This window comes from Gymnodraco acuticeps, unplaced genomic scaffold (genome assembly GCF_902827175.1).
Source record: "Gymnodraco acuticeps unplaced genomic scaffold, fGymAcu1.1, whole genome shotgun sequence".
In the NCBI taxonomy this organism is placed as follows: domain Eukaryota; kingdom Metazoa; phylum Chordata; class Actinopteri; order Perciformes; family Bathydraconidae; genus Gymnodraco; species Gymnodraco acuticeps.
Genome location: NW_022990198.1, coordinates 1,250,628 through 1,275,719, shown reverse-complemented (window position 1 = coordinate 1,275,719; position 25,092 = coordinate 1,250,628). Strand labels below are relative to the sequence as shown.

The 25,092-nt window shown below is 42.7% G+C and overlaps 1 protein-coding gene across 16 annotated transcripts in view; it reads left to right on the top strand.

Annotated features, from left to right (window-relative positions):
* The window catches only part of tanc2b (tetratricopeptide repeat, ankyrin repeat and coiled-coil containing 2b), a 170,137-nt gene that overhangs the window by 121,848 nt on the left and 23,197 nt on the right, over positions 1 to 25,092 (top strand). For 11 of the 16 annotated variants that reach the window (XM_034218062.1, XM_034218070.1, XM_034218069.1 and 8 more), the window contains 7 exons: positions 3,449 to 3,597; positions 9,148 to 9,331; positions 10,673 to 10,921; positions 17,165 to 17,296; positions 23,201 to 23,239; positions 24,321 to 24,602; positions 24,963 to 25,087. In XM_034218062.1, the coding sequence (XP_034073953.1) occupies positions 3,449 to 3,597; positions 9,148 to 9,331; positions 10,673 to 10,921; positions 17,165 to 17,296; positions 23,201 to 23,239; positions 24,321 to 24,602; positions 24,963 to 25,087 (1,160 nt within the window). Of the gene's footprint in view, positions 1 to 2,770; positions 3,188 to 3,448; positions 3,598 to 9,147; positions 9,332 to 10,672; positions 10,922 to 17,164; positions 17,297 to 23,200; positions 23,240 to 24,320; positions 24,603 to 24,962; positions 25,088 to 25,092 lie in introns of those variants that run through there. The other 5 variants (XM_034218077.1, XM_034218065.1, XM_034218068.1 and 2 more) reach the window with 2 other exon arrangements.

Genomic DNA, 25,092 nt, shown 5'->3' with positions numbered 1-25,092 from the left:
ACACTCTTAAATCCATACATATCACCTCTTCTCTGAGCCCCTATTTTCTCTCTGTGGACTTTCCCCTGCGGAAGTGGCAGTTAAAGTGGCCAGGTACAGGTGAAATAAGAGCCGCCACATGGTATGTGCTATCTTACCTGCAGCCCCCGGCCTATTAATACAATCTCCTGTCCAGTCCCCTGCCTGCAGCACACATGCTTCCCTCTCCCTTCTCTCGGTGCTAGAGGGCAGATCTGTGGACGGCCAGGGAGAAACAGATGCGCTTGCACAGAAACACATTCCTAGCTGTGCTCAAAGATAGTTGCTATGGCAACCATCTGTCTCTTTCACAGCTCAGGAATCCAATGGAGAGGTGTGTGTGTGTGTGTGTGTGTGTGTGTGTGTGTGTGTGTGTGTGTGTGTGTGTGTGTGTGTGTGTGTGTGTGTGTGTGTGTGTGTGTGTGTGTGTGTGTGTGTGTGTGTGTGTGTGTGTGTGTGTGTGTGTGTGTTGTGTGTGTGTGTGTGTGTGTGTGTGTGTGTGTGTGTGTGTGTGTGTGTGTGTGTGTGTGTGTGTGTGTGTGTGTGTGTGTGTGTGTGTGTGTGTGTGTGTGTGTGTGTGTGTGTGTGATGAGTTCCTCTTTAGGAGAGTGTTATATTCACTCACTATACTGTCACGCAGCTTTGCAGCCATCTAGATGTTTCTCTTCAGTGGTTTCAGTCAGAGGGACGGTGTGTGATTGAATGTTATAATCTGAGTTTTAACAGGGGAGCTATACAAAGATAGGAAATCCAACCCTTACGTTATCATGATGTATATTCCTTTTAACTCTAGCTCATAAGCATGGGTTACATTTAGAAAAAGGGCCATAACATCATTAGGGCCCGAGCACGGAGCGCTAGGACCCAACGGCGCCCTAGCACGAAGTGCGAGGAACCTATTGTTATTGTTTTTGTTCTGTGGCCGATCAAACATTCATATTTTGATCTAAGCTGACAGCTCCGTGAAAATGGTTGACCCAACCACTGAGTCTTAGCTGTGTGTGTAACCGCATTCAATGTTTTTTTGAAGGAAACAACAGTCTTGTTGTGTTTAGCTCAAGGGAGTAACTGTCGGCTCCAGCGTCCAGATTAGAGATTTTGTTCTTCACATCAAAAGCGGCACAGACTGCTCGCCCCTGCACAGGGTTGTCCAACAGCTGGCTGCGACAGAGAAATACCTTTGTAAGAAGCTAAAAAAAGAGGAACAGAAACCTAAAACATACAGTACAGGCAGAGGAAGTGAGACAGGTAAACAAAGAAGATGAGTGAAAAGGACACAGAGAAACACTTTCACTGAGACAGACGAGCCCCTGTTTGATCACGGTCACACGCTAACCCCCCCCGGACGAGTTGACTAATCAGTGCTAATGTATTCACTGCTTGTACTACCAGTCAGTCGACCACACTGCCTCAATGTCCAGACACATACAGCCACTACAGTGACAATTCCACTAATTGATCAAAACAGACAAATTATCTCCAACTATTTTGATATATTATTGTTAAAGACAATTTTTGTATTCAAAAAATGGCAGAAAATCCGGTGTTCAGCCTCTAATAAAGGAAGATTACCAGTTTTTATCTGTTTTCATATAATATTAAACTGATAAAACAAGACATTTAAAAGCATAATTTTGAATTATAGACTGTGATGGACATTTTTCTAAATGTTTCATTATTTTCTGACATGATATTGACCTAGAGATTGATTTAGAAAATCACCTGCAAATGAATCCCTAATGAAAATAATTGTTAGTTCCCGCCTTACCAGCCAGTGCTAGATGTTTCTTCACCTTCAATTTCCTCCTATTATCTATAAGAAGGTGGGGCAGTCCTTCTGTCTACATACACCTTCTTTATTACTGCATTCAGCTCTCTTCCTCCAGCGATGCTGGGGGATTCAGTGACCTTGGAGGCCCTGGTACAGTAAACGCTGCTCCATATAAAGTGCATCAAGCTGCTTTACATCTCATCAAGGCTCATGAGTAATTAGCTGTTTTGGACCTAATGTGTGCTGTGATTACCTCATTATTACCACTGCTGTGGCTTTTATTAGGGCTCAGCAACATATCCAAGGTTTTAGTTAGACAGTGCAGTCTTCCATTACTTACTCTGAAGGACTTGGAGTCAGTCTAATGATCCTGACTTGCTGTCTGTCCATGAAGGAATGGAGAGGGGCAGCCCCGGCTAAGATTGCCTGTCCGTCTGTTAGTCCTTGAACAGACGAGTGAGAGGCCACAGGCTGCAGACAAGCTGTCTGTCTTCAGAGAAGGGGGTGTGGGGACACTTTCTAATGGTCGTCAGTCAGGACTCGGTGTAGCTACCTGCCAATCTGGTCTGACCTGCCCGGCAGGAAATCAAGTGGGGAGAAGAGGGAGAGAACTGGCCCTACCGCTTTGTCTCACTGCTGTTTATTTACACATCGTGCCATCTTGTGCTGTTGGCCTCAATGTCATTAACGTCCAGTCCAATTCTCAGGCTTATACGTCCAATTACAGCTGCTTGTTTCCAGCCACTAGTCCTTTTAACAGCTAGCAGCAGTGTGGGTAATTTGTGACACTTGAGTAAATAAAGTAAAAGTGGGTTGAAATTGATATTGCAGGCACCTTTAGGGCATGATAGCCAGGTATTATAAAAAATAAATATGACACCAGCAATGAGGGCTTGTTATGGGCGGAGAGTAACCAGGCAACAGGGCGACAAGATGAGGTCATTAAGGGATTTCTTTTTTTCCTTGGATCCTGTTGCAAAGTTGGCAACCGAAATCCCTGTGTGTGTTTGATCATCTGATCATCACGTAGGCTTGTTTTTTTCTCTCTCTGTAAACAGTATAGAGGTGTATTCAACCCCACTTTGTCTTGAGGAGTCACACACAGCCACTCTCTCTGTCTCTCTCTCTCTGTCTCACACACACGCGCAGGTGAAGGGCGTATCTCATTGCGTCACACGAGCTGCAGTGGTGATGAGTGGTGCGGAAGGAGCTGCCGTCAGTGTGCAGAGCTCTCGCTGCTCAGTGTGGAAATAGGTTTTTTGTAAACAGCTTGAAAGGGGTTTTTGTTGCGGCTGAAGGGATTGTTTGCAGTTTACGTGAGAGGACACCTCAACAAAGATGTCCAGCTGTGGGGAAATGTGCCTGTAATGCACAGCTCTGAGCAAGTGGAAAACTCAGGTAGGCTGTTCCATGTGTTCCTGAGCACAGGTGCTGTTGTTCTCTGTATCCGGGTGTGTGTCGCTGCTGTGGTTAATACATAGCGGGTGGATAGCAGATACTCCGTGTGCTATTCCATCGCCAGCTATTCCATCGCATTTTTGTGAAATCAAGCTGCTGTTCTGTTCCTACCCACCACTGACACACATTTGTTCTTTCTTTCTCTCCCCTGCAATGTTTTCCTCCACCTCCGTCCTCCTGCCCGTCTCTCTGCCTCTGCAGGGGAGTCAAGCCGGGAGCTGGGCCCCCCTCCGTCGGTGGATGAGGCAGCCAACACATTGATGACGCGCCTGGGTTTCCTTCTGGGAGACAAAGTGAGCGAGGGGCCAGCCGGTACCCAGTACAGCATGGAGGAACTCGAGGCAAGACAGGTAATGGTCTCACTAATGAACTGGACCTTTTTTTTGCAAGAGAAATCTGCTTTTATATCTTTTATCTCTGCATTCATTGGAGAAGAAGAACTCTGTTATCTTTTCTTAAAGAGCCTATAGACAAAACACTAAACACCCAATGAAATAAACTGTTTTTCCCAGCACTGCATTTAAATCTCATGATGTCACCTGATTCAGTCTTTGAGTCAATATAAGGGAAACTTTGTCTGGGGTTGTGTAATTCAAACAATTGTTGTCAAAAAATATACTCCAGTTTTGTTTTTATTGCCTTTTCTGCATTTGTTACGGTTTATCCTAATCTGATTATCTTACTCTGTATGTGATTATGACACATTTCTATCGTGGGAGATCGTGCTTTGGAACTTGAACAAACACGCAGTCGTCTGCTTTCGACATTTATCTTCATAATATCAGTGTTTACACTCGGTTTTGACAGATTTTTGGATGGCAGGGTAGCTGAATCAAAAGAGTTCTGTAAATTGCCCTCATACACCACAGCTTCGGAATTTATCAGTGCCTCTCCATCTAACATTGGATATCTCTACTTAGATTTGTATATAACCAATTATTTATTTCCCAGCGTACTTAGAACTTGTCTTATTGGAAGAAAGTTTCTTAAGGTTGAGTTGAGCTGCATGTTCTGGGTTTCTCTCCTGCATTTTAACCTTTCAATTTGGGAATTTGGCAGTTGAGCAACAAACAGCTCCTGGCACAACAGGCCGCTCTACGCTCTGCAGCAGATGCCCTGGTTTCTCTTTCTGAACCTGGTTTGACAGGTATGAATTTTCCAAACTAAGGGAAAAATCAGCAGCGGCAGAGAGAAAGAGAGGCAGATATAGGTAGGGGGAAAAGGGGCCAACCTGTTCCTTCAAAGAGAGTCTGGGTATGGGCTTGCACTAAAGCAGTGTGGATAAGCGATTAGACTGATGGACTGCCTGTGCTTGATGTGAGCGCTGCTGTAGCAGTGGGGGTGTATAAATTGAGAGAGGTTTATTCAAGCGGCTCTTTTTAGAGACGTGACTCACACCAGTGCCCCGCTGCATCGTGAACACAGAACAGACCTATTGTTTAAGATATCTGCCCCAAATGCTGTTCTCCGGATGTAGTTTGTGTGATTCATTATCTCTAAAAAATTACAGAAAATGCCTGTCATTTTTTGTAGCAGATTATAGAGCAGGCTTTAGTTGTGATTGTGCTAATTTGCTTGGGTTTTACTAGCTTTCAATAACATTCATTACAGTCGACACAACCGAGTTACTACCTTTTATTTACTGTAAAGGAAGCAGGCCGATATCTTCCTATTTAGAAAATGTTGAGCTAAGGTGAGGGTTCTATTTTTCTGTAAAACACCAATCTACCATCTTCCATTTGACATGGTTAGGTTCCTCCATTAGCTGGTGTCAGTGCTGCCAGACCTCGCCAGCAGACAGAACAAGGTGACCTTAACTCGCAGAGAGTGCTGTTAATTGCCTTTCATACTCTCGTGCTCAAGCTCCCTGAATAGACGCGTTGCCCCCAAGTTCAATCCAATCCAGGTGCGACGCCTGAGGTTAGGCCTGCACTTGGCCAGGTTCATTAGCCCAGCAGATAGCGCTGTGGTCTTGCTGTGTGTTTTTTTGTTTACTGTTTGCTTGCTCTGAGGGTCAAGCTTCTGTAAACATAACACTTTAGTGGTCCCATCCATGGCGAAAGCAGAGGGCAATGCCACAAAACACACACTAAGCACCTACTTTAATAGAGCCTGAAATGGCCAGGGTTAGTTCTTTCAGAAAGGGGATGATGTTGTATTTGAAGGTCGATTATGTCTACCACCTAATGGTTAGTTCTGCCGTTACTAGAGTAAATTATATCAAAAAATATTTGAAATATTTTCCACTTATAAGTTTCAAAATGATGTGGGAAAAACAATATAACCACTTCAAAAGTAATTCAGTCCAGTTGAATGGGCCTATTTAAAGTGGCCCTATTGTGCTTTTGGGGGTTTTCCCTTTCCTCTAGTGTGTTATGTGTGCAAGTAAATGGTCTGCAAAGGCTATAATCTCAAAGTTCCATCCAGAGGAAATCACCTCCCACACACTCCCCCCCCCTAATGCCTGAAACGCCTCTATGGGATTCCTTTGTAACATGATGACACTCATTTATATTGGCTAATGCTCTGACAGATTGTACGTTATATTTGGGGCATTTCAGACAAATCTCTAAGCGAATGAACAACAGAGCCGACTAGCTAACCAATCAGAGCAGAATGGGCTCTGGTTTCAGACCAAGATGTCCTCTTTGTAGCTAAATTACCTTTTTGACAGTGTCATTCAAACTGCTTTTGGAGTTGGATTAGATGGATTGCCATGATATATATAAAGACATTCATGGTCCCCAGAAGAAGAATTTGATGATCCTCTGGCTTTTCCAGTGTCATCGACATTTACGTTTATAATTCAAATGTCTCAACAACAGTTGGATACATTTTCATGAAATTTGGGTCCATGTTCCATGTTCCCTTCATGATGAACTTCAAAAACATTGGTGATCCTCTGATGTTCTGTTTAGCGCCATCATCAAGTCAACATTTTAAATGTGTTCAATATCTTGATTTGTGACCAAATCCTTGAAATATAATGACATTCCCATCATCCGTCCTTCCTCCATCTGAAGTAAGCACTTAAAGGTGGGGTAGGTAATTTTGGAGAAACCAGCTCGAGTGCGCTACAATTTGAAAATACACAGCCGGGAAAAATCTGCCACTTCCTTCCAGAGCCCCTCCTCCAACACACACGTACGCGCACATGACCAATGAGGGCACGAGATAAGTTTGTGCACAGATGGAAGGCTGACAGGCAGGTAGGCCATCCAGTTATTTTAGCCGGGCCGGCTAAAATGATTGGTCGTGCTTTTTACAGCGCTACGGCTTCCACAGATGACATTTTTCATGGATTTGTTGTCAAAGCACTTCAGATATTCATTGCTATCGGGATGTTAAGAGCATTCCATGGAATATAACAAAAAGTGTATCTCGAGCCGGTTTCTCAAACTTACCTACCCCACCTTTAACTCAGTAGCATGGCTGTGGACACTTTGTCATGGATCTTAGACACTTTTAAAATGTGGGTAGGGATTCTCGAGGATCAAACCCTGCGATTAATTGACCCCGATCCATCTTCTGAGCCAAAGCCTTAGGAGCCTTTCAGCAGATAATTGTCAGTTTAATCAATAATGAAAGTAATCGGCAGTTGCAGCCCCACTCCAGACTGTATCCGTGTGTGGGTGTGTGTATTAGCTTAGTGTGTCCCTTCAGTCTTCTTCCTGCAGATTAAACTAGACTAGATTTAGCCTTGAGGGCCACTTCACCTCTCACGATCTCTCCAGTGTTGACCCGAACTCATCGGCAGCACCGTTAAGGAGAGACCTCCATTTGTTTCAGTGTCTGATACACTTACTTAAACACTTGGCATCCCTGTTTTTCTTGCGCCTCTGCATTTCCGTTGATGCTGCATGCCTGTGTTTAGGTGTGTGTGTTTCTGTGAGAGCGTCAGTGGGTGTTCGCAGCAGCAGATTAGACGCAGCAGAGTGTTTTATGTCCCCTGTTGTCTCATCTCTTCTAACCTGAGCTGACGCAGAAGAAGGTCACTGAAGGGTGCCAAAACAAGGCTATAAAGAATCATATATTTATTGTGTGATTTGAATTTTCAGTGGAATCAGGGCATGTCTAGGAAGAACAACAGTACACAACCCCACATGTACCATGGGACTCTGCAGAATCTGATTTGGGAAATGCCACTCCCTTTAGTTTCTAAAAAGGGAAAATGACTGTTTTCCTGCATTTAGATGTTGCCGCTCAAATCCCCGGTGTTTACGCTAACTCTCCAACGCTTGGTTATTTCCTGCCATACTCCTCAGCTGCAGTACATTGTGCTGTAAGGTACCTTTTTGTAAAGCGATGTATAGGTTATATAGGTGCTATTTATTAACATTATTGGGAATATCACTAGTTATTGAATGTTTTTGTGTGTCAACATTAGGGGTGTTGAAAATAATCGTTTCTGCGATGCGGACGTGGACGATTCGGTATCGATGCAGTGACGGAAGATAATCGATTATAGCGTAGTAACGTTGCTTCCTGATTTTCCGGCCGCGGCTTTACTATAACGTTTTTTTTTTCTGTCACTTTAATATCAAATCGGTCGGTGACGCAGAGATCAGGGAACAGACGTGACAGCGGCACAGCAACACCAAACACGGAGCAGTCTGCTTTATCCACCAACACAAGAACACCAGTCCAGAACCAACAGCAGAAGGACCCGCTCTGAATCACTCCGTGTCGCTGCGGCACAGAGACACAGGGTCGGGATTTATGTTTTTCAAAAATAATCGCGTTACAATCATGTCAGGTTTTTGGTGGATTTAATTAAGTCTTGGATTACAGAGTATGAATGTCCTCTAGCAATTTTCAGACGATATATACGTGTGTAAAGTTTGTGAAGGCAGGAGGAAAAAAGCTTCCGCGATCACCGTCTCCTCTCTGTTCCTCTAAGCCCCGCCCCCCCCTGAATATAATGAGTGACAGGCTGATAGTGACCCGATAGAAACTTTAGTATTCACTTAATCACTGAGATATAATGAAGCTAATTTAATCTCATACATTCATGGGATTTATGTAACAGTAAGACAGAGAATGTAAGTGTGCACCCACATGCAGTATTTTTGTTTGTATGCTATTGTAAATACTCCTGTCTGCTGTGTTCAGACTCAAGTCCTGTGTGTGATGCCCTTATATACACAGTCTATGGTGATGCCACATTCAGGACATTCAGTGTCTTTTTTTAACAGAAGACCGTTGCTAGAAGCTGCAGCTAGACTGCAGAAGCATTATTTTTTTGTTTTTGAGGATGGAACAACTTCACACACGGATATAGGGAGGCTAGACCTACAATTCATTTATTTTGGTTTATAAATGAATGTCAAGACATTTATGTTATTGATTTCTGAAGCACTTTCTAAATAATAAAAAGAGAGTTTATATGTATTTACTGCATGTATGCATTGATGAAAAATAAGCCATGTGCAGTAATATAGAAAATTGAGGATGCAACGCATTGGTATGAATCGTGATGCATCGGGATATCGAATTGAATCGAATCGTTGACAGGATAATCGTAATCGAATCGAATCGTGAGACCAGTGAAGATGCACAGCCCTAGTCAACATATTGTACATGTGTATGTTTGAGCTGTGTAGCATTACATAATTCTTGCTGAAGCTATTCCAAACCCTTATTTTTGAAAATTGCTATAAATATAATGTATTATATGATTGTATGTGTGTGGGAGAGGAAAGCCTTTGAAGGACCAACTACATAGAGGCAGCGGGGTTCTAAGCTTTTGAAAACAGCGATATTGAAGTGACATTTTACTCTGAATATGACTCGGATATTAAAAGTTCAAACATTTTACTTTGCCTTTTGTACTAGTGTGCACTCATTGAATTATCTGAACACAACAAAGCGTTTTTCAAAGTTGTTTCTGTCTTTTCCAGGGCCAGAACCAGAGGATCAGCCCGTGCTCCACCCTGACCAGCAGCACCGCCTCCCCCCCCGCAGGCAGCCCCTGCTCCACCCTCCCTCCTGCGATGCCTGGCCAGGCCGGCAACAGAGACTGTGCCTACGGCTCGGTCACCAGTCCCACCTCCACCCTGGAGAGCAGGGACAGCGGGATTATCGGTGAGATACACACACAGATTTATAAAGAACAGTTTTAACAAATCTGTAAGGATAAGGCTAGAGTTATTCAATATATTTCCCCTTTGTTCCATTAACAAACCAACACATTATTTTTAAACTCACAGTCTCTTTTAGAAATCTGGGGACATTTAAAACGGCACAATTGATGTATAAAGTAGAAAGAAAGATGCCTCCCCACTGTATCCAGAAGCTATTTTAAATTTGAGTAAGACTGTATGAACTAAGAGGTATTTGCATTTCTACAAAAATAGGACCAAATGCAAGATATAAAACAGTCAATGGAGCTACATGGGGAATAGTTTTGAAAAGCAAAATGTATAATACACTTTTATTATAATTCACTTAAAAAACAAAACAATATATCTACCAAAAACATTGCAACTAAGATGAAGATGATTTGCAAATATAAAACATTGGTGTGAACACTTATTTATATGAGTGTATATGAATTTAGGTGGGATTTTTTGCGTATATTAAATAAACAATTTTTTTATTTTGAGTCTTTATTTTCAGTATATACCACATACTAAATGTATAAAGGGTATGCTAAGGCTTTAGCCTACACTTTGCTTTGGAATGTCACTATTTCAAAAGTAGAGGCTGATTATTGTTATTATTATTTATTGTACATGTGTATATGAGTTTTAAAGGTTTAAAACAACAGACGTACTAAGTAACGAACTAACTAACTAATAAGAGATGTATTTGCGTCCAGTATGGTGAGAAGAGAATTACAAGTGTTAAAAAGCAAATAATGCCAAGCTAGAAACCAAATAACTGTCTATAAAATACAAGATTGAAAAAACAAAAATATTCGACCTTACCTGCTCATCCTGTTAGATTCAAAGCCTCTGATACCTGAGAGTTACATCTTGTGACCGTCAGTGGGAACATGCCTCATTTCACAGCTTTGTTCGAATCACCCCAAAAACGTTCTCATGTCCCCTTTAGCTCAAAATGTAAACATCTGAGTTTCCAGACAGACTTTGGTACTTCTCATGCACAGTCAGAACCAGTCTCTCTTCCTACGGGAAGACAATTCAGTTGCTTATGTCATGTTGACATCCACTGCCGCATTGTTAGCAAGAAAACAGGAGAGATAATCGCTCACTGATGTGAAGCGCTGATGTCAATACAGGTGCCAACACTGTTTCCATGCAACAATAATGAACACCTGCGTTCAGAACATCCATAAATAAGTGTGGAATCAGACGCCCTGGTTGTGAAAATGGACTGAAAGTATGAGGCTCATTTCTCACAATAAACCCATCATAGCTGTATATGCAACATAACTAACATTGATGTTTGGTTCTGTTGCAGCCACACTGACCAGCTACTCAGAGAACATGGAGCGAGGCGGGAAATACGGCGAGGGCTCCCGGGGAAACCTGAAGCTGTGGCAGTCCCAGAAATCAGGCATGGACTCGTTCCTGTACCGGGTGGATGAAAACATGACCGCCTCCACCTACAGCCTCAACAAAATCCCTGAGCGCAACCTGGAGAGCATGTCCTCCCACTCCGCCCACTCCATCCCTCTGTACCTCATGCCCCGCCCTAACTCTGTGGCTGGTGAGTCCCCTTCCTCTTTCCCTTACTCTCCTTAGGAAGTACTAAGGGAGGACAGTTTGTCTAAGGAGCTGGAAATATGGTTATTTACAAGAGCAGTATACCAATTTTGCCAAAGTGGAGTACTTTTTCTGGCAAAATGGGATTGAACTGCTCTTTCTATTTTTGGCTCCTTTATTTGGCATCTGTCATGTTTTCTTTCCTTGCTTGTTTCCTTCCTTGATGAACTGTGATCCTTCCCTTTGAATTCTTTCATTGATACATCCATGTGTGTGACCATGGATGTATCAATGAAACTGAAGAATAGATCACCCTCGTGTGGGATTTTTCAGAGTCATACAGTATGTATGATTCTAAATCTTGAGACATTTGTTTTGCCAACTTTCAGCTAGTCTTTCCTCCAACGTTCAAAAAGCATTCTCAACACCTTGAAATGCCTTCACCTTTTCTTGTCTGTCATTGGCTATAAGCAGTTTTTCAGATTTTAGACACAAATATCCCATAGTTTGGTTAATTATTGACCGCCAGAGGTTCAGTAGGGAAAAATGTCATCTGTAAACCTTCATATAACCAGTTCATCTCTGAACAAATTGAACACAAATCTCAAACCTCCACAGCATATTACTCCTGCTAATCTGTGATAAACCAGCCTCAACTTTCTCAAATGTGAGGCTTGGTTAGAAGAGGAGATAAATTGTGTTTTTTTTAGTCTTTTCTTTTGTCATTTTAAATACATTCCTTAACTATCTGGAAAAACAACTCTTGTTCCTCAAAATTTGAGCGTTTGTGTTTACATTTTGGCTAGAGGCAAATCCATGGTGGTATTTAGTTCAACTATTACAACCCTGTGGTGTGGATCGAAACCACAGAGCAGAATAATAGTGTGGGAAAAACAGCTTCAGCAGGAGAACATACTGCGGCTGGAAGGATATCACATACAAAACAGGCATTTGTGTTGCTGACAGAAGTCTCATTGATGTGTGTTTCTGAGCCTTCGGAAAAATAACAGCAAATGTATCATGAAAAATGTCAGTTTCATAACAGCGAAGCAGTCCTAATGGGCCTGATTGTGTTATTGTTCTCATCTTGAGAGAGGCTGGTACAGACGATGAGCTCTATTATGCACTTCACCCACTCCCACTGGCAAAAGGGAGGAAAAAGCGTTTGCACGTACTGTAGACACGCACCTAATATTTCACTAAACACTAATATGCCTGACAAGGCCCGTCGCCGCAGCTATGACCTTCTATTTATGCCGGTCGTGTTCTGCTGTTTGACACTGCTGTCTGGCAGCGAAGCGACTCTGCCGGGGTTTAGAGATTCACCCTCGATCTCATCCCCGCCCCTCAATACCCAGACCTTCAAAGGAGCCTGAGTGAGCTGGAGACGGCTTAAAAGACGTACTATAAGCTGCAGATGATGCAAAAAATAAAGAGAGAGAGGCAGCGGGGGAGAAAAAAAAACATGATAATGTTTCTGAATGCATTTGTATTTGTCAGGAACATGAATTCTGAAGGAGAGGGAGACGGATACATTCGGAAGAGGAGTGAAAGTAGAGTTTCGTAATCTCTCGCTCCCTCTCACTCTCTCCTCCACAAATAATTATTAGACGATGTAGGGATGGGAGGCGAGCACAGGCTGAGGATTGGCTGGGCTCACACAGCAGTGGAACATCAAAGCCCCAGGCATTAACCGTTTCTATCCCCCAGAGTGACGGAGAGAGACTCGCTTTGAAGTGTGGGGAGAGAGGGAGAGTAGAAGGGGACCGGGGAGGAAAACGAAGAGGGGGGGTTTAGCTGCTCTATTACCTAATGAAGGCAGAGCTGTGCGTTGGTAGAGCTTAAGATGGATATGTAGGAAGGTGTAAACAAGACAGAGTAGTCCTCATTTCAGAAGGACAGAATTAAGGTTTTTAGAAATGAGTCATTACAGCCCGTTTGGAATATAATTAGTTCCAGAAAATAATTTTACTGAAGAATTGTACGTCAGGACTAATTCATTACCAATTATTTCTCACAACTACCCCTACAAATTCAAGTAAAGTAGTGTGAACCACAAATAGAACTGCAGCATCCGTCTTGTATTCCATACAATAGCTCCTAAATGCTATATCCTATTTCCCATAATGCAACTTGATATTATCTTTTATTAAAGTTGATCTTGTCAAAAGGGAGTTTTGCAAGTCTTGTTTAGGTGTAGTATCAAATCGATGGGGAAGACCTGGAAACAATGACCAATCAGAGCAGACTCAGCTGTTTCGGGAGGGGGCTTAAAGAGACATGCGCTAAAACGAGGCCTTTCAGACAGAGGGTGAATACGGCTGCGGTCAGGTTAACAGTTTGAGAAAAATGTGGTTTTTTTTCTAACATTGAAGCTTGTAAACATGTGCTAGATATTAGTATGAACATGACAATGAGAATGGTATGTGCCCTTTAAGCCTTCCCTGTCTGGTTAAGCAAAGAGGCTTTATAGTTTGAACACACCCCCTTCACAAATGAAAGTATGAGCATGCAGTCGTCTGGTTGTCGGGGGTGTAAATGTCTCCAGGGTAGCTCATATATGTTTCACATGGTTTTTTCTAATTCCCCTCAATGGTATTGGCGTGTAGGCACACTGACATCTCTAAACCTTGGCAAATTAAACCCAACAACAATAGGGAAAGTCATTTGTATCATTTAACTGAACTGACCCTGAGGATCTATATACCCCAGCTTCTATAATGACCTGGGGATTGTGGAATCCCTACTCACACAAAGACTTAAGAGTTATAAAAGACCTTCTGACATTCTATGAACTCACTCTATAGTCCTATATCTCACTAAATTGAGATAACGGCTCACCTGAGATTACATTATTCAATTTGGGGGGCGGACAAGTGTCATTGATTTCCTTTTCAACCATTTTTTCCCTGATAATCCTACCTCTGCTTATATACTCTGTGTAAAGCCCGGAAATATGATTGTTTTAGTGCCAGCACCTCCATCATTTATCGTCTCGAGTCATCTCTCGGGCGGTGAGAGGAGAATGTTGAGGCGTTTAGAGCAGCAGCAGCCACCTCATATCTTAGATGACAGGCGGCTCCCGGCTGATGCAGTGACTGGCTCTGGACGGTGTGTGTGTGTGTGTGTGTGTGTGTGTGTGTGTGTGTGTGTGTGTGTGTGTGTGTGTGTGTGTGTGGTGTGTGTGTGTGTGTGTGTGTGTGTGTGTGTGTGTGTGTGTGTGTGTGTGTGTGTGTGTGTGTGTGTGTGTGTGTGTGTGTGTGTGTGTGTGTGTGTGTGTGTGTGTGTGTGTGTGTGTGTGTGTGTGTGTGTGTGTGTGTGTGTGTGTGTGTGTGTGTGTGTGTGTGTGTGTGTGTGTGTGTGTGTTGTGTGTGTGTGTGTGTGTGTGTGTGTGTGTGTGTGTGTGTGTGTGTGTGTGTGTGTGTGTGTGTGTGTGTGTGTGTGTGTGGGTGGGTGGGTGGGTGGGTGGGTGGGTGGGTGGGTGGGTGTGTGTGTGCGTTCAAGCTATCAGTCACTCTTTGAAACAGGAAGTGTCTGGTGTGGCTGTCGTTGGCTCAAACAGCTAGGCTCTCTATTCCACACTTTCTTTTTCATACTCTCCCTCTTCCATACAGTTCTCCCTTCCTCTGTATTTCTTTTCACTATGCGTGCAGTCTTAGCGCATTGGCACAGGAGCTGTGAAAGTGATCCTCAGGAGCCTGCTGCATTGCAGATAGAGGTGATGAGCACACAGATTTGATTCCTCACATTCAGACACAGTTGAAAGAGAGAGAAAAAGGAGCCATTCTAGCCCCGAGTCATTCTCCCTTGGTTTAACAGCTCCACTGTTTCCTCTTTTAGTGCAGTTGGATGACCGGCACCCACATTCCCATCAGGGCCAGGCCTCCAGCATTCTCAGAGGTGCCATTTTCCTCCATTTTGGGAAACCCATGTGGCTCTTCTCTGGGTCTATGGCTGGGTTGACTCAAGCAGTCATACACACTGAGCCATACACATGATCTGTACTCCATTGGGCGTAGCTCCAGAGGCAGAGAAACCCCCCTCAGACCAAGGAGAGGACTGATCAGTGTTGAGGAGGTAGTGAGAGGTCCTGGGCTCAGAGCCCTGTCCGCAGAGGGATTACTGTGGCGTGCTTTTTGGAGTCACTGGAGAGAAGGAGCTTGCAGCCCAAGTTACATATTTCCCCAACTCCTTGACTATGACTTGGGATTTCAGGACCTCAGAGTATTTCAGGTAGAAATGTATTAACATTTATTGAAAAATGTCTGTTACAGGATATAAATCCTCCACAGCAGACCCTCCAACTGCAACAAACAAACAAACAGTACAACAAATTAATACCACAATACTCCTTAAATATCATTTTATCGTTTTGCCCAAGTTTGTAACTCTTCTGTTTTACTTCTTTCTCACAAAATAATTGTTCACTATTATTTTCCCTATTGTTATAAAAAAAACCTGTACATTGTTGCACTCCATTTGTTATCAACGATAATTATATAAGTGTTGTTCTCAATCAAAGTTTCCTAATTCCCTTCAAGTTTCTATGGACATTTGCCTTGTTTTAATTAGATTTTAGAGCTCAATTCCCTATTGATTTTTTTATAACAAAATACCTTAAATAACAACACAATGTTCACTTTTAGTGATGGGGCTCATGTGGTGTGTCAGCACCTCTCCACCTTGATGGTGCTTGTACATGTTGAAAACAAATTCAAGAGTTAGAGACTACAAGCTCTTATAAGGAGACATCCATCTGATTATAAGATGGATATTATTTTTGAAGCTTGTTGATGTATTGATAACATTGTACTCTCCAATGTAATTGCTGTTATGATCAGAAGGGCAGTCAAATGATCAGAAAGGCTTAAAACAAACATATATTTGGACATAATACATTAATGTCAAATGATAAGATTATTACCGAAAGTGTCCAATCTTAACACCATTGCTGATTACAGACCAGCTTCCTGGTTTCCTAAGGGATTATAACCAACATTCTAAGGAGGGCACTCTTTCAAATAAAGTAGTTAAGTCCAATCGTCACCACTTCTATTTCTTGCCTTCTTCAGTTTGTCGTCACGATGATCCCAAATTCTCAGAAATTACTCAGTGTTTTTATAACCAATATAACCACTAAGGAAACATCTACGAATTCCAACCCAATTTAAATAAAGTAGAATTACCATAGAAAAACACTGGCTAGGTTCCCAGAAAAGTGTTACACAGAATATTTTCCCAAATTACTACTTTGTGGATAATATAGTGTCTCTTATATTTTCTCCTTTATCAGCCTCTTCTTAGGTTTTCCATTATCACTGCATGACTAGAGTTTATTCTAACCAGTTTCCTGTTGTAGCACTTTTTGGCTCATTTTAAAAACAAACAAACTGCTCTGTCAATGACAGTGTCTCCGCTTGATGTTGTGACTTGGCAGCTTGGTCACCTCAGTCCCTTAATCTCCTGAATTTATTTGTATGGCTTAAGTTCATCTTTATTGTCACAGAGAGACATTTGGTTTACAGCAAACCACCAAGTAAAAAAGATGGTACCTGTATATCTGCCAAAAAGAGATTTAAATTCTCCAAAAGTTAGTATTCAGAGCTGCTACATCAAGCATGGCTTCCCCGAAACTTGTCCCTTATGCGTTTTTGCTAAATAAAACAGCTGCGGACCAATCAGCTGCTGGCCATTTAATACATCTCTAACAGATTATTTATTTTCTCTTTCACTCCCGCCCCTTTATCTGGGGTTCAGGTGTGACGGAGAATCGGGTTCCGTTGTTTACTCACACTGGTGACGGGGTCTATCCTCATTTAACATTCACTGGTTACGAGCGTTGGCCCCCGAAGACGCAGCATGGTGTGAACAATCAGCAGCCAGCGTCAGACGGAGCTCACTCCATGAATAAGACATTTGTCTGCTGAGCTAATTAATCCTGAGAGGGGCCGGATGGCATCTGCCTCCGTGCCGCGTGACAGACACTGAGAGGAGGGAGTTTTTAGGACAGCACCATGTAGGGCTGGCTTGCTCCTTCCTGTTGGAGTTAGCAAGTGTGAGCGCGGGAGCCTGACAACTGCCTCAAGACACTGGCATGAACCAGTACAACCTTCTTTTGTCTTTATTTGTAGTGCTTGTTGACTGTAAGTGTCTCTCAATGTACATACACATGTTGACAATAGTATCTTTTCCCCCCTCTTTCTCTGAAATACTTTCCCTGTCTTCTATCAAATATATGCAACAACAGCTACCAGTTCAGCCCACCTGGAGGACCTGGCATACCTGGATGAGCAGAGACACACTCCATTACGCACCTCGCTGCGCATGCCCAGACAGAGCACCACCTGCGGGCCGGGTCGCTCCGGGCAGGACCTGAGAGGTGAGCACACACAAAAAAATCACTGTCCTTTAACCTTGTGTCCATGAAAGCTGCACATTTTGACATAAAATGTGAAAAAGAGTTGTAAAAAAAACAGTAAATGCTAGCTGTTGGTAAAAGTTTTAAACCTACAACCATACTTTTCTGTCTCTTTCAAAAAAGCTGCTTTGTTTAAGGTTTGGCTGCCATTAGCGATTAGTTTCACATCAGACACAGGAGCGAACAATAACACACTATTCTGTTTTTCATCCGCCAACAACAAACTCAAAGCAGCTGAGCATCGCGAGACGAAAGCTGCGTGACGAACAAGTTATTTTCATATATTCCAGAAAAGGGACGGTGGATTTGCAGTTTGCCATGCGCTTCAGATGCTAAAGTCTGCATACAGTATATAGCTCTGCTCTGAAACTAGATCAGTGACTCTTCCATGCTGTGCGTTTTAGAAACTAGTGTGTGTGTGTGTGTGTGTGTGTGTGTGTGTGTGTGTGTGTGTGTGTGTGTGTGTGTGTGTGTGTGTGTGTGTGTGTGTGTGTTGTGTGTGTGTGTGTGTGTGTGTGTGTGTGTGTGTGTGTGTGTGTGTGTGTGTGTGTGTGTGTGTGTGTGTGTGTGTGTGTGTGTGTGTGTGTGTGTGTGTGTGTGTGTGTGTGTGTGTGTGTGTGTGGCGTCCACCCCACTGCACACTGTTCAAGCCTATCACACAGCCAGCGCCCTCCGTGATCCAGCAAATCTCCACATCCTCCTAATCAAAGGACCGAATGGCCTTATGTCACAACATTATTTGTCCCCTCGCCTCTTCTTCTTCTGTCACTTCGCCAGTAATGAACAGCGTAATGGCAACCCTCTGCCCTTCAAGCGAACACAAATATGCCCCCCTGTGTGTTTTAAACACCTGTTAAGACCCCACTTAGCTGAGAGTGCGCTCTGCTGAGCTGGGATGTGATTCCTGTCTACAGATGGGAAGAAAAGAGAGAAGGTAGGGAGAAAGATGGAGCTGACAGAGAAAGGGAAGACGGGGTAGTTTTCTCTTAAGGCGTCGCTGTATCAGTGGTTGTTCCCCAACCTTCCTCCTCTGAGGGCAGCCAAGTGTGTTTACAAGCTAACCGACTGCGTCCTAGCATGCCTCGTCGGATCAGTGTCAGAGCCTCCCTGAGTGCACTGCTCCGGCAGATTCACCAGGAGACACGAGAACAAGACAGAGGGAGACACGGCAAGAGACACCAAGAACAGGGGTTTTCCCGGCAGATCATACGAGGACACATTCCAAATACCTTTATTCCTGAAATGTGAGGTTATAGACTTAATAGATAGGGAATCCCTAAATGATGGATTAGTTTACTTTCTTCCTAAACTTTTGAAATGTCTTAACAATCTAGCGATACATGTGAAAATGGATGTGAAAAAATACATGAAAGAGGACATTTTCCATAATAGATTACGGATCTCTTAAAAAATCTAATATGATTTTCAATGTAAAACCTACATACATTGGAAAATGTCTGTGTTATGAGAGGCTAAACGGCAGCCAATATCGATTGAATAGAATAGAATATTTTCTCAGATTTAAAAAAAAGTTGAGATTTTGTCATCCACACCTGCGTGTTGCCCACTCTCTAAATATGTTATTCTGTTCATGTAGGTGGGAAGCAAGCATTCTTTCCACATTTGAGAGTAGGCTTAAGTTAGGGCTGGCTCAAGCTACCTTGGACCAGCCACTCTCCTCTCCTCGTATGTAATCATGTCTAAACATTTTTGTGGAAATGATAACCTCTATTTTCTATTAAATAAATGTTTACTTTTGGACTTTACAACACTCTTTACAAACATTGTTTCGATCACAAGAGTCGGAATAAACCCTCAGCAGCCACCACTGGTATCTAATTCCACAAACCGTGTAATACTGATAATATAACCGAGCCCAAATATTAATCTCAAACTTTACAGAAGTATTGGGTATAGAATGATTAGACATGCAAGCGCTGCATTTGAATGTTAGATTTCAAATACCAATGTTATGAATTCATCTTCAAAGTGTTCGGTACAGACGCAGTAGCTTTTACTGCCTGTATTTATTATATTATTGAGCGCATAAAGCCACAGGAAGCAGTTATTTAAACCTGTTGTGCATCACAGAAAGAGACCTGCTGGTTGTTTTGATTGAGATGCTGGATGCAGAGTTTCAGATGAACTAGAGGAGAAGTAGACTGGTTTTGTGTAAGTCAGGTGCTAACCAGCTGACATATGTATCTTCCTACCAGTTTGTTTTTGTCGAAGCTTCTTTTGATGCCGGCCATCGGGGGCCCGAGCCGTGCTGCTGTTTTGAGCAGAGTGAGTCAGACTGTTACGGACCTTCTTGTGCTCCTGCCTGCCTACCTCTAAGATTTACCACCCACCTTATCTATTCACCGCAAACTCTCACATAATTGTTCGCTGCACACACACTCTCTCCCTCGTTTATCTTCACCTTCTCCCACTCTTCGTCTCTCTTTCACTGCTTTCATACACAAAACAGGCCTTGTGTGAGCTGATGGTTGCAGATTTCGGATGATACAAATATTTTCAACTGCAGTGGGTTTTATTACTCTCATAAATAAGCACTGACAGCCGAAGCAACTTAAATAATAAGTGTTGGAAATTCTCGGTAGCGCTGTAATTGATTAGATATTTAAAGGGTAAAGTTGGAGATATTTTTCTTATTGTCAAAAAATCCAGTGAAAATGCCAAAAGTGAATTTATGGCGCTAACTAAAAGTGTCTGTGTCTATGCAAAGCTTGGTTATATATGATATCGCCGTGGGAATTTGGTTTATTCCTAGTCGTTCGCACAACATCCTGCTGCTGTAAATATTGACTAAAGCACCACATGTGTTAATCCGCAGCTGAAAATACTCCAAAACAAATGGTTTGAGTCACATTCTTTGGAAACATTTTTAATAATTGTCTGAATGAACATCCGTAGAAAATAAGACAGCTGCATGTCAACATTCATTTGAAATACAGAGTAAGTACAGTTTATGTATAGCAAACACAGATTAAAGGGAGCCCCTATTGCTGATAACTAGTGCAGATGTGATGACAGTGCAAGAACATGTTTGCAACACAACAACTGAAGCTTTTCAGATGATATTCAAGCCTCTGGAGATTCACTTATTCTTACTGTTCTACAACTCTGAATTAACCTCTTGCCTTTAAGCTGATAACAAATGTTTATGTTGAGCAATCTCAAATCAATGTTTTGAGGTTATATTAAGAGGTGTCCTTCTTATATAACATATTGACATACTTCCTTTGTGCTTGTCTTAAAAGCCTAAGTAAGTCAGTAAATATTCTGCCAGCAAGGAAACAATATGTGACAGTTTGCATCCATAAGGAAGATTAGAGCACATTCTGAAGAAATCCATCATGTATAGGCGCTTCCAGATTTATGGTGCTGTTCTAAGCCTTTTGTTCAAATTACATAAGATTTTTTTTTTGTTGAGAAATTATGTAAGATCCTGTCTCCTCTAGCCATCCGCTGCTAGAGGAGAAATGACTGGAATTGTAACTATAGGTCTGAAAAACCAGACAGCAAACTCACACATCCACTAACTCCCACGCGTGCCATAAGAAGAGTCACCTGACACGATAGAACCACACTCCCCGGACCAGTAACAACAAGCAGACGGATCATTTACACCTCTCCTCCCATTGCTTCCTCTCTTCCTCCCATCTTTTCCTCCCATCTCTTCCTCTCCTCCTCTGCTTCTCCTCCTCTTCTCCCTCCTTCGTAGCGCTGCTCAGCCACCGTGAGTCATCCTCACCTGGTGAATAATTAAAACGTCTGAGACTCTCGCTCCGTCTGGCCGTGGAGGGTTTGCTGTAGTGGAGTGATACCTCGCTTAACTTCACCTGAGTAGGGGGGAAGTGTTATGAGCAGGATTATGAGCCACTGCCATCCATCCCTCGCACACACTTTTTAGCTTTCTCCATCCTGGAAAACAACTCCCTCAGCCCCCGTTGACAACATGGCTGCCATGTTTTCCTAGAATACCTGATACAGTGGAGCAGCGGTGGCGGCACGACTTAAGCGTGTTAATGTTTAATCGTTTCTGCCATTTGGAGGATGGCGCCCGATAGTACGAGGGTGCGTTTAGTAAATCCACATGGACGGAATAACTTTACGGGCATTCATTCACCCCCACGATAATTGGATTAGCAGCTCTTAAAACAGAGAAGATGTTAGCCTCTCACTCCTGCAGGCCTATAGTGTTTTTAATGGCGGCAGTGGGTCGTTTTTGCACTGCCCATCACCAGTGTTGCATCAGGTCCATTCTTTCACGGCGTGACACCCAACTGGAAGGATATTACATCAGTTTGTGAATTATAGACTGAATAGAGTAGTGCTATTTGCATCTTAGAGAATCTCTCTGTGTGTGTGTGTGTGTGTGTGTGTGTGTGTGTGTGTGTGTGTGTGTGTGGTGTGTGTGTGTGTGTGTGTGTGTGTGTGTGTGTGTGTGTGTGTGTGTGTGTGTGTGTGTGTGTGTGTGTGTGTGTGTGTGTGTGTGTGTGTGTGTGTGTGTGTGTGTGTGTGTGTGTGTGTGTGTGTGTGTGTGTGTGTGTGTGTGTGTGTGTGTGTGTGTGTGTGTGTGTGTGTGTGTGTGTGTGTGTGTGTTCTAGCATTACTATACTTGTGGGGACCTACATCTGTTTACATAGTCACGTGTGGGGACTCGCCTCCCTTATGGGGACAAAATGGAGGTCCCCATGAGGGGAATCATTAATTTTAGGGTGAAGACTTGGTTAGGTTTAGGGTTAGGGTTAGGCATGTATTGGTTATGGTTAAGGTTAGGATAAGTCTCCAGGAAATGCATGTAAGTCAATGTAATGTCCCCTGAAGTGATGTATACATGGTATGTGTGTGTGTATGTTTGTGCAGTGCTAGCTGTCCTTTCAGTATAAAGCGATGATAGCTTTACATCCACTCCTCCGTATATCTGTGTGTACATTTTTCTGCTGTTTGCATAAGTAAGAATATCTTCAGCATGATCAGCACATTTCTTTCTCACTCTGCGGTTACAATTAGCATTCCTGGGAGAAAAAAAAGTCATGCTTGCAACAGCACTTTGGAACGTGTCTTGAAGAAGATTACAATACAATTTCAGCTCATTATGTTGTGTAAACAAAATGCAAATTGGACTCATTTACAGGGGAAATACACCCTTGCCCCCTGATGTATTTTGCATTACTGTACCTGCAACCTTTATTATATAAATATATGCTGAAACACAAAAAAATCGACAAGATCCAAACATCTTATCTGACAAGTCTGATATATAATTCCTACAGCTTGGACTCTCAGTAGGCTTTTGCTAGTGTAAAGAAAAAAGGATGCACTGGCACATCCAACCAGCAGCACCCTGATCAAATGCAGGAAACATAAGGAAACAAAAGTTGCAAATCCATTTTTTATTTCATTTTCCAAAATGTCTCTTGTACTGTTTGATTTCTTTATGTGAAGACGTAGCAGCCTGTAATTCACAAACAGTGGTCTGCTGAGTTGAGGTGGGAGTCCCTCATCGCAAGGTCGAATTACTGCTAGTCCTGGATTCAATTATTTTTATGGGGATTGATTGATCTTGTCCGGCGCAATGGAACCAATTAGATTCTCCCAAAAGTGCGATCCTTCCCCAACTATACCTCTCGACGTAATTCAAAGGATTTCAATTAGTAATCGACCCCGGTCTGGTGGTTGCCCATGTTCCTGACATCATGTGATGATTTCATTGAGCTACAGCTAACCTTGTGCTTTGATAAACTGCTGCCCTGTTCCCATTGCTCACTGTCTCTCTCTCTTTCTCCCTCTCCTCCCTCATCACCTCTTCCACTTCCTGTGTTTCTGTCTCTGTCTTTGGCTTGCTGTTCGTCTCAGCTTCCGCTAATAACACCCATGCCTGGCAATCCCAGTCACGTAAGTTACTTTAATTTTAATTTGCTCACTGTTGCCGGTAAGCTTGCATTACGAGTCAAAGCGGCACAAGCTCTTGCCAGGAAAGTGTTTTGATTATTCACGTACAAATTCCCCAATCAGGTGTAATGGCCAGATGCTGAGTTATAACAGATATGAATCACACACCAGATAGAACATGAGACGATAAGTCTAGTCTCCAAGCTTAAATCAGTTTTATAACACTGGACCCAGGAGGTGACACCCAGGAACAGCACACTAAATTGTCCATTGAATTGTTCACACTACTTGACAAGTTAGTACCAGATTCATTTTACCCCCATTAGTCCTTAATGGTCCATATGTGCTGTTGAAAGGAGGCCTAACCTCTGGAGGACTTCCGTTTAATAACTCCCCCAGTAAGGAAAATCAAAGTTCTAGATTGGCACTTAAAGTAGTTGCTCCCTGGACTTGTTGCACTAAAAGCAAAACAATTCTGGATTGTTAAGATATTATTTTATACTTTTTTATAATAAAATATTATACTGAATGCTTTTTATCTCCCGAACATCCTCTCATTTAACCAACCTAGCGTATTTATCCACAGAATCCTAAAGCACATTAATATAACTTTGAATCATTTTCTAATTTGTATATATGTAATCAAAGAATCAGCACTTTCCTGTAGGTTATTAAAAAAATGCAGTGATGTCGTTCTTTAATGTTTTACTACATAAATATTATTGTTTTCCTTTTAGATTTTAAACTATAATTACATTTATTCATGAACACATGTATCTCACATTATTTTAATGAGTAAAATATGAATTCAATAATCAAACAATTAGCATCCAACAAATATTTATTGTATTTGAGAAATACTCCCAATACTGGTACTTGTTACTTGTTTATGCTAATATGTGGCTGTTTATGTGTTTATATATTGTGATAATCATATATAGTATGTATGCACCTATGAGTATTATTAGCATGTTGGTATAGGGACTTTTTCTAATTCAATCTCCAGATGCAATACTGCAGCGGGGGAGATTAAGTACATAAATGTGGTTTATAACTGTAATCCTCTGTTTCCCTGACCCTTCAGTGCGTTTTGCACCGTATCGGCCTCAAGACATCGCCCTCAAACCGTTGCTGTTCGAGGTGCCCAGCATCACCATGGACTCGGTCTTCACAGGCCGGGAGTGGCTGTTCCAGGAGATCGACGCGCACCTCAACAGCCCCAACGCCAGCACCAACCGCGGCGTGGCGGTCGTGGGCAACATCGGCTTCGGCAAGACCGCCATCATCTCTCGCCTGGTGGCACTCAGCTGCCACGGCACCCGCATGAGACAGATAGCCTCCGACAGCCCTCAGAACTCACCCAAACGTAAGCTTCCATTTTTTGGGAGATACGATTTCCAAGTTTGTTTTTTGGAAGGGTTTTAAGGAAAACCATAGCAGGAAAACCATAGCGTGAGAGCATATGTTATTGATACTGAGATTATTGATATAAATATATGTCTTTCCCTTTTCTGCCTGGCCTTTATTCCCTTCTCTAGTGTTTTTAATGATCAGTGAAGATGGCAATTTGATGAATGGTCTTTCCTGAACTCCATCTTTAAATGATAGTATTTTTTAAATGCTGCATAATCCGACTCCAGCATTTGTTTTGAGACTCCAGTGTGAAAAGATGGCCCGACTGTGCCACGTGTTAGAGTCGTCCCTGAGTGTGTTGTGCTGTGTCCAGATGGAGAGGGGCTCCCTCTCACCCAGCCTCAGCCCACGCACGGCACCCTGGGAGGAGGCAGCTGTCCCGGGACCCCCGAGATGAGGCGACGTCAGGAAGAAGGCATGAGGAGGCTGGCGTCACAGGTAAC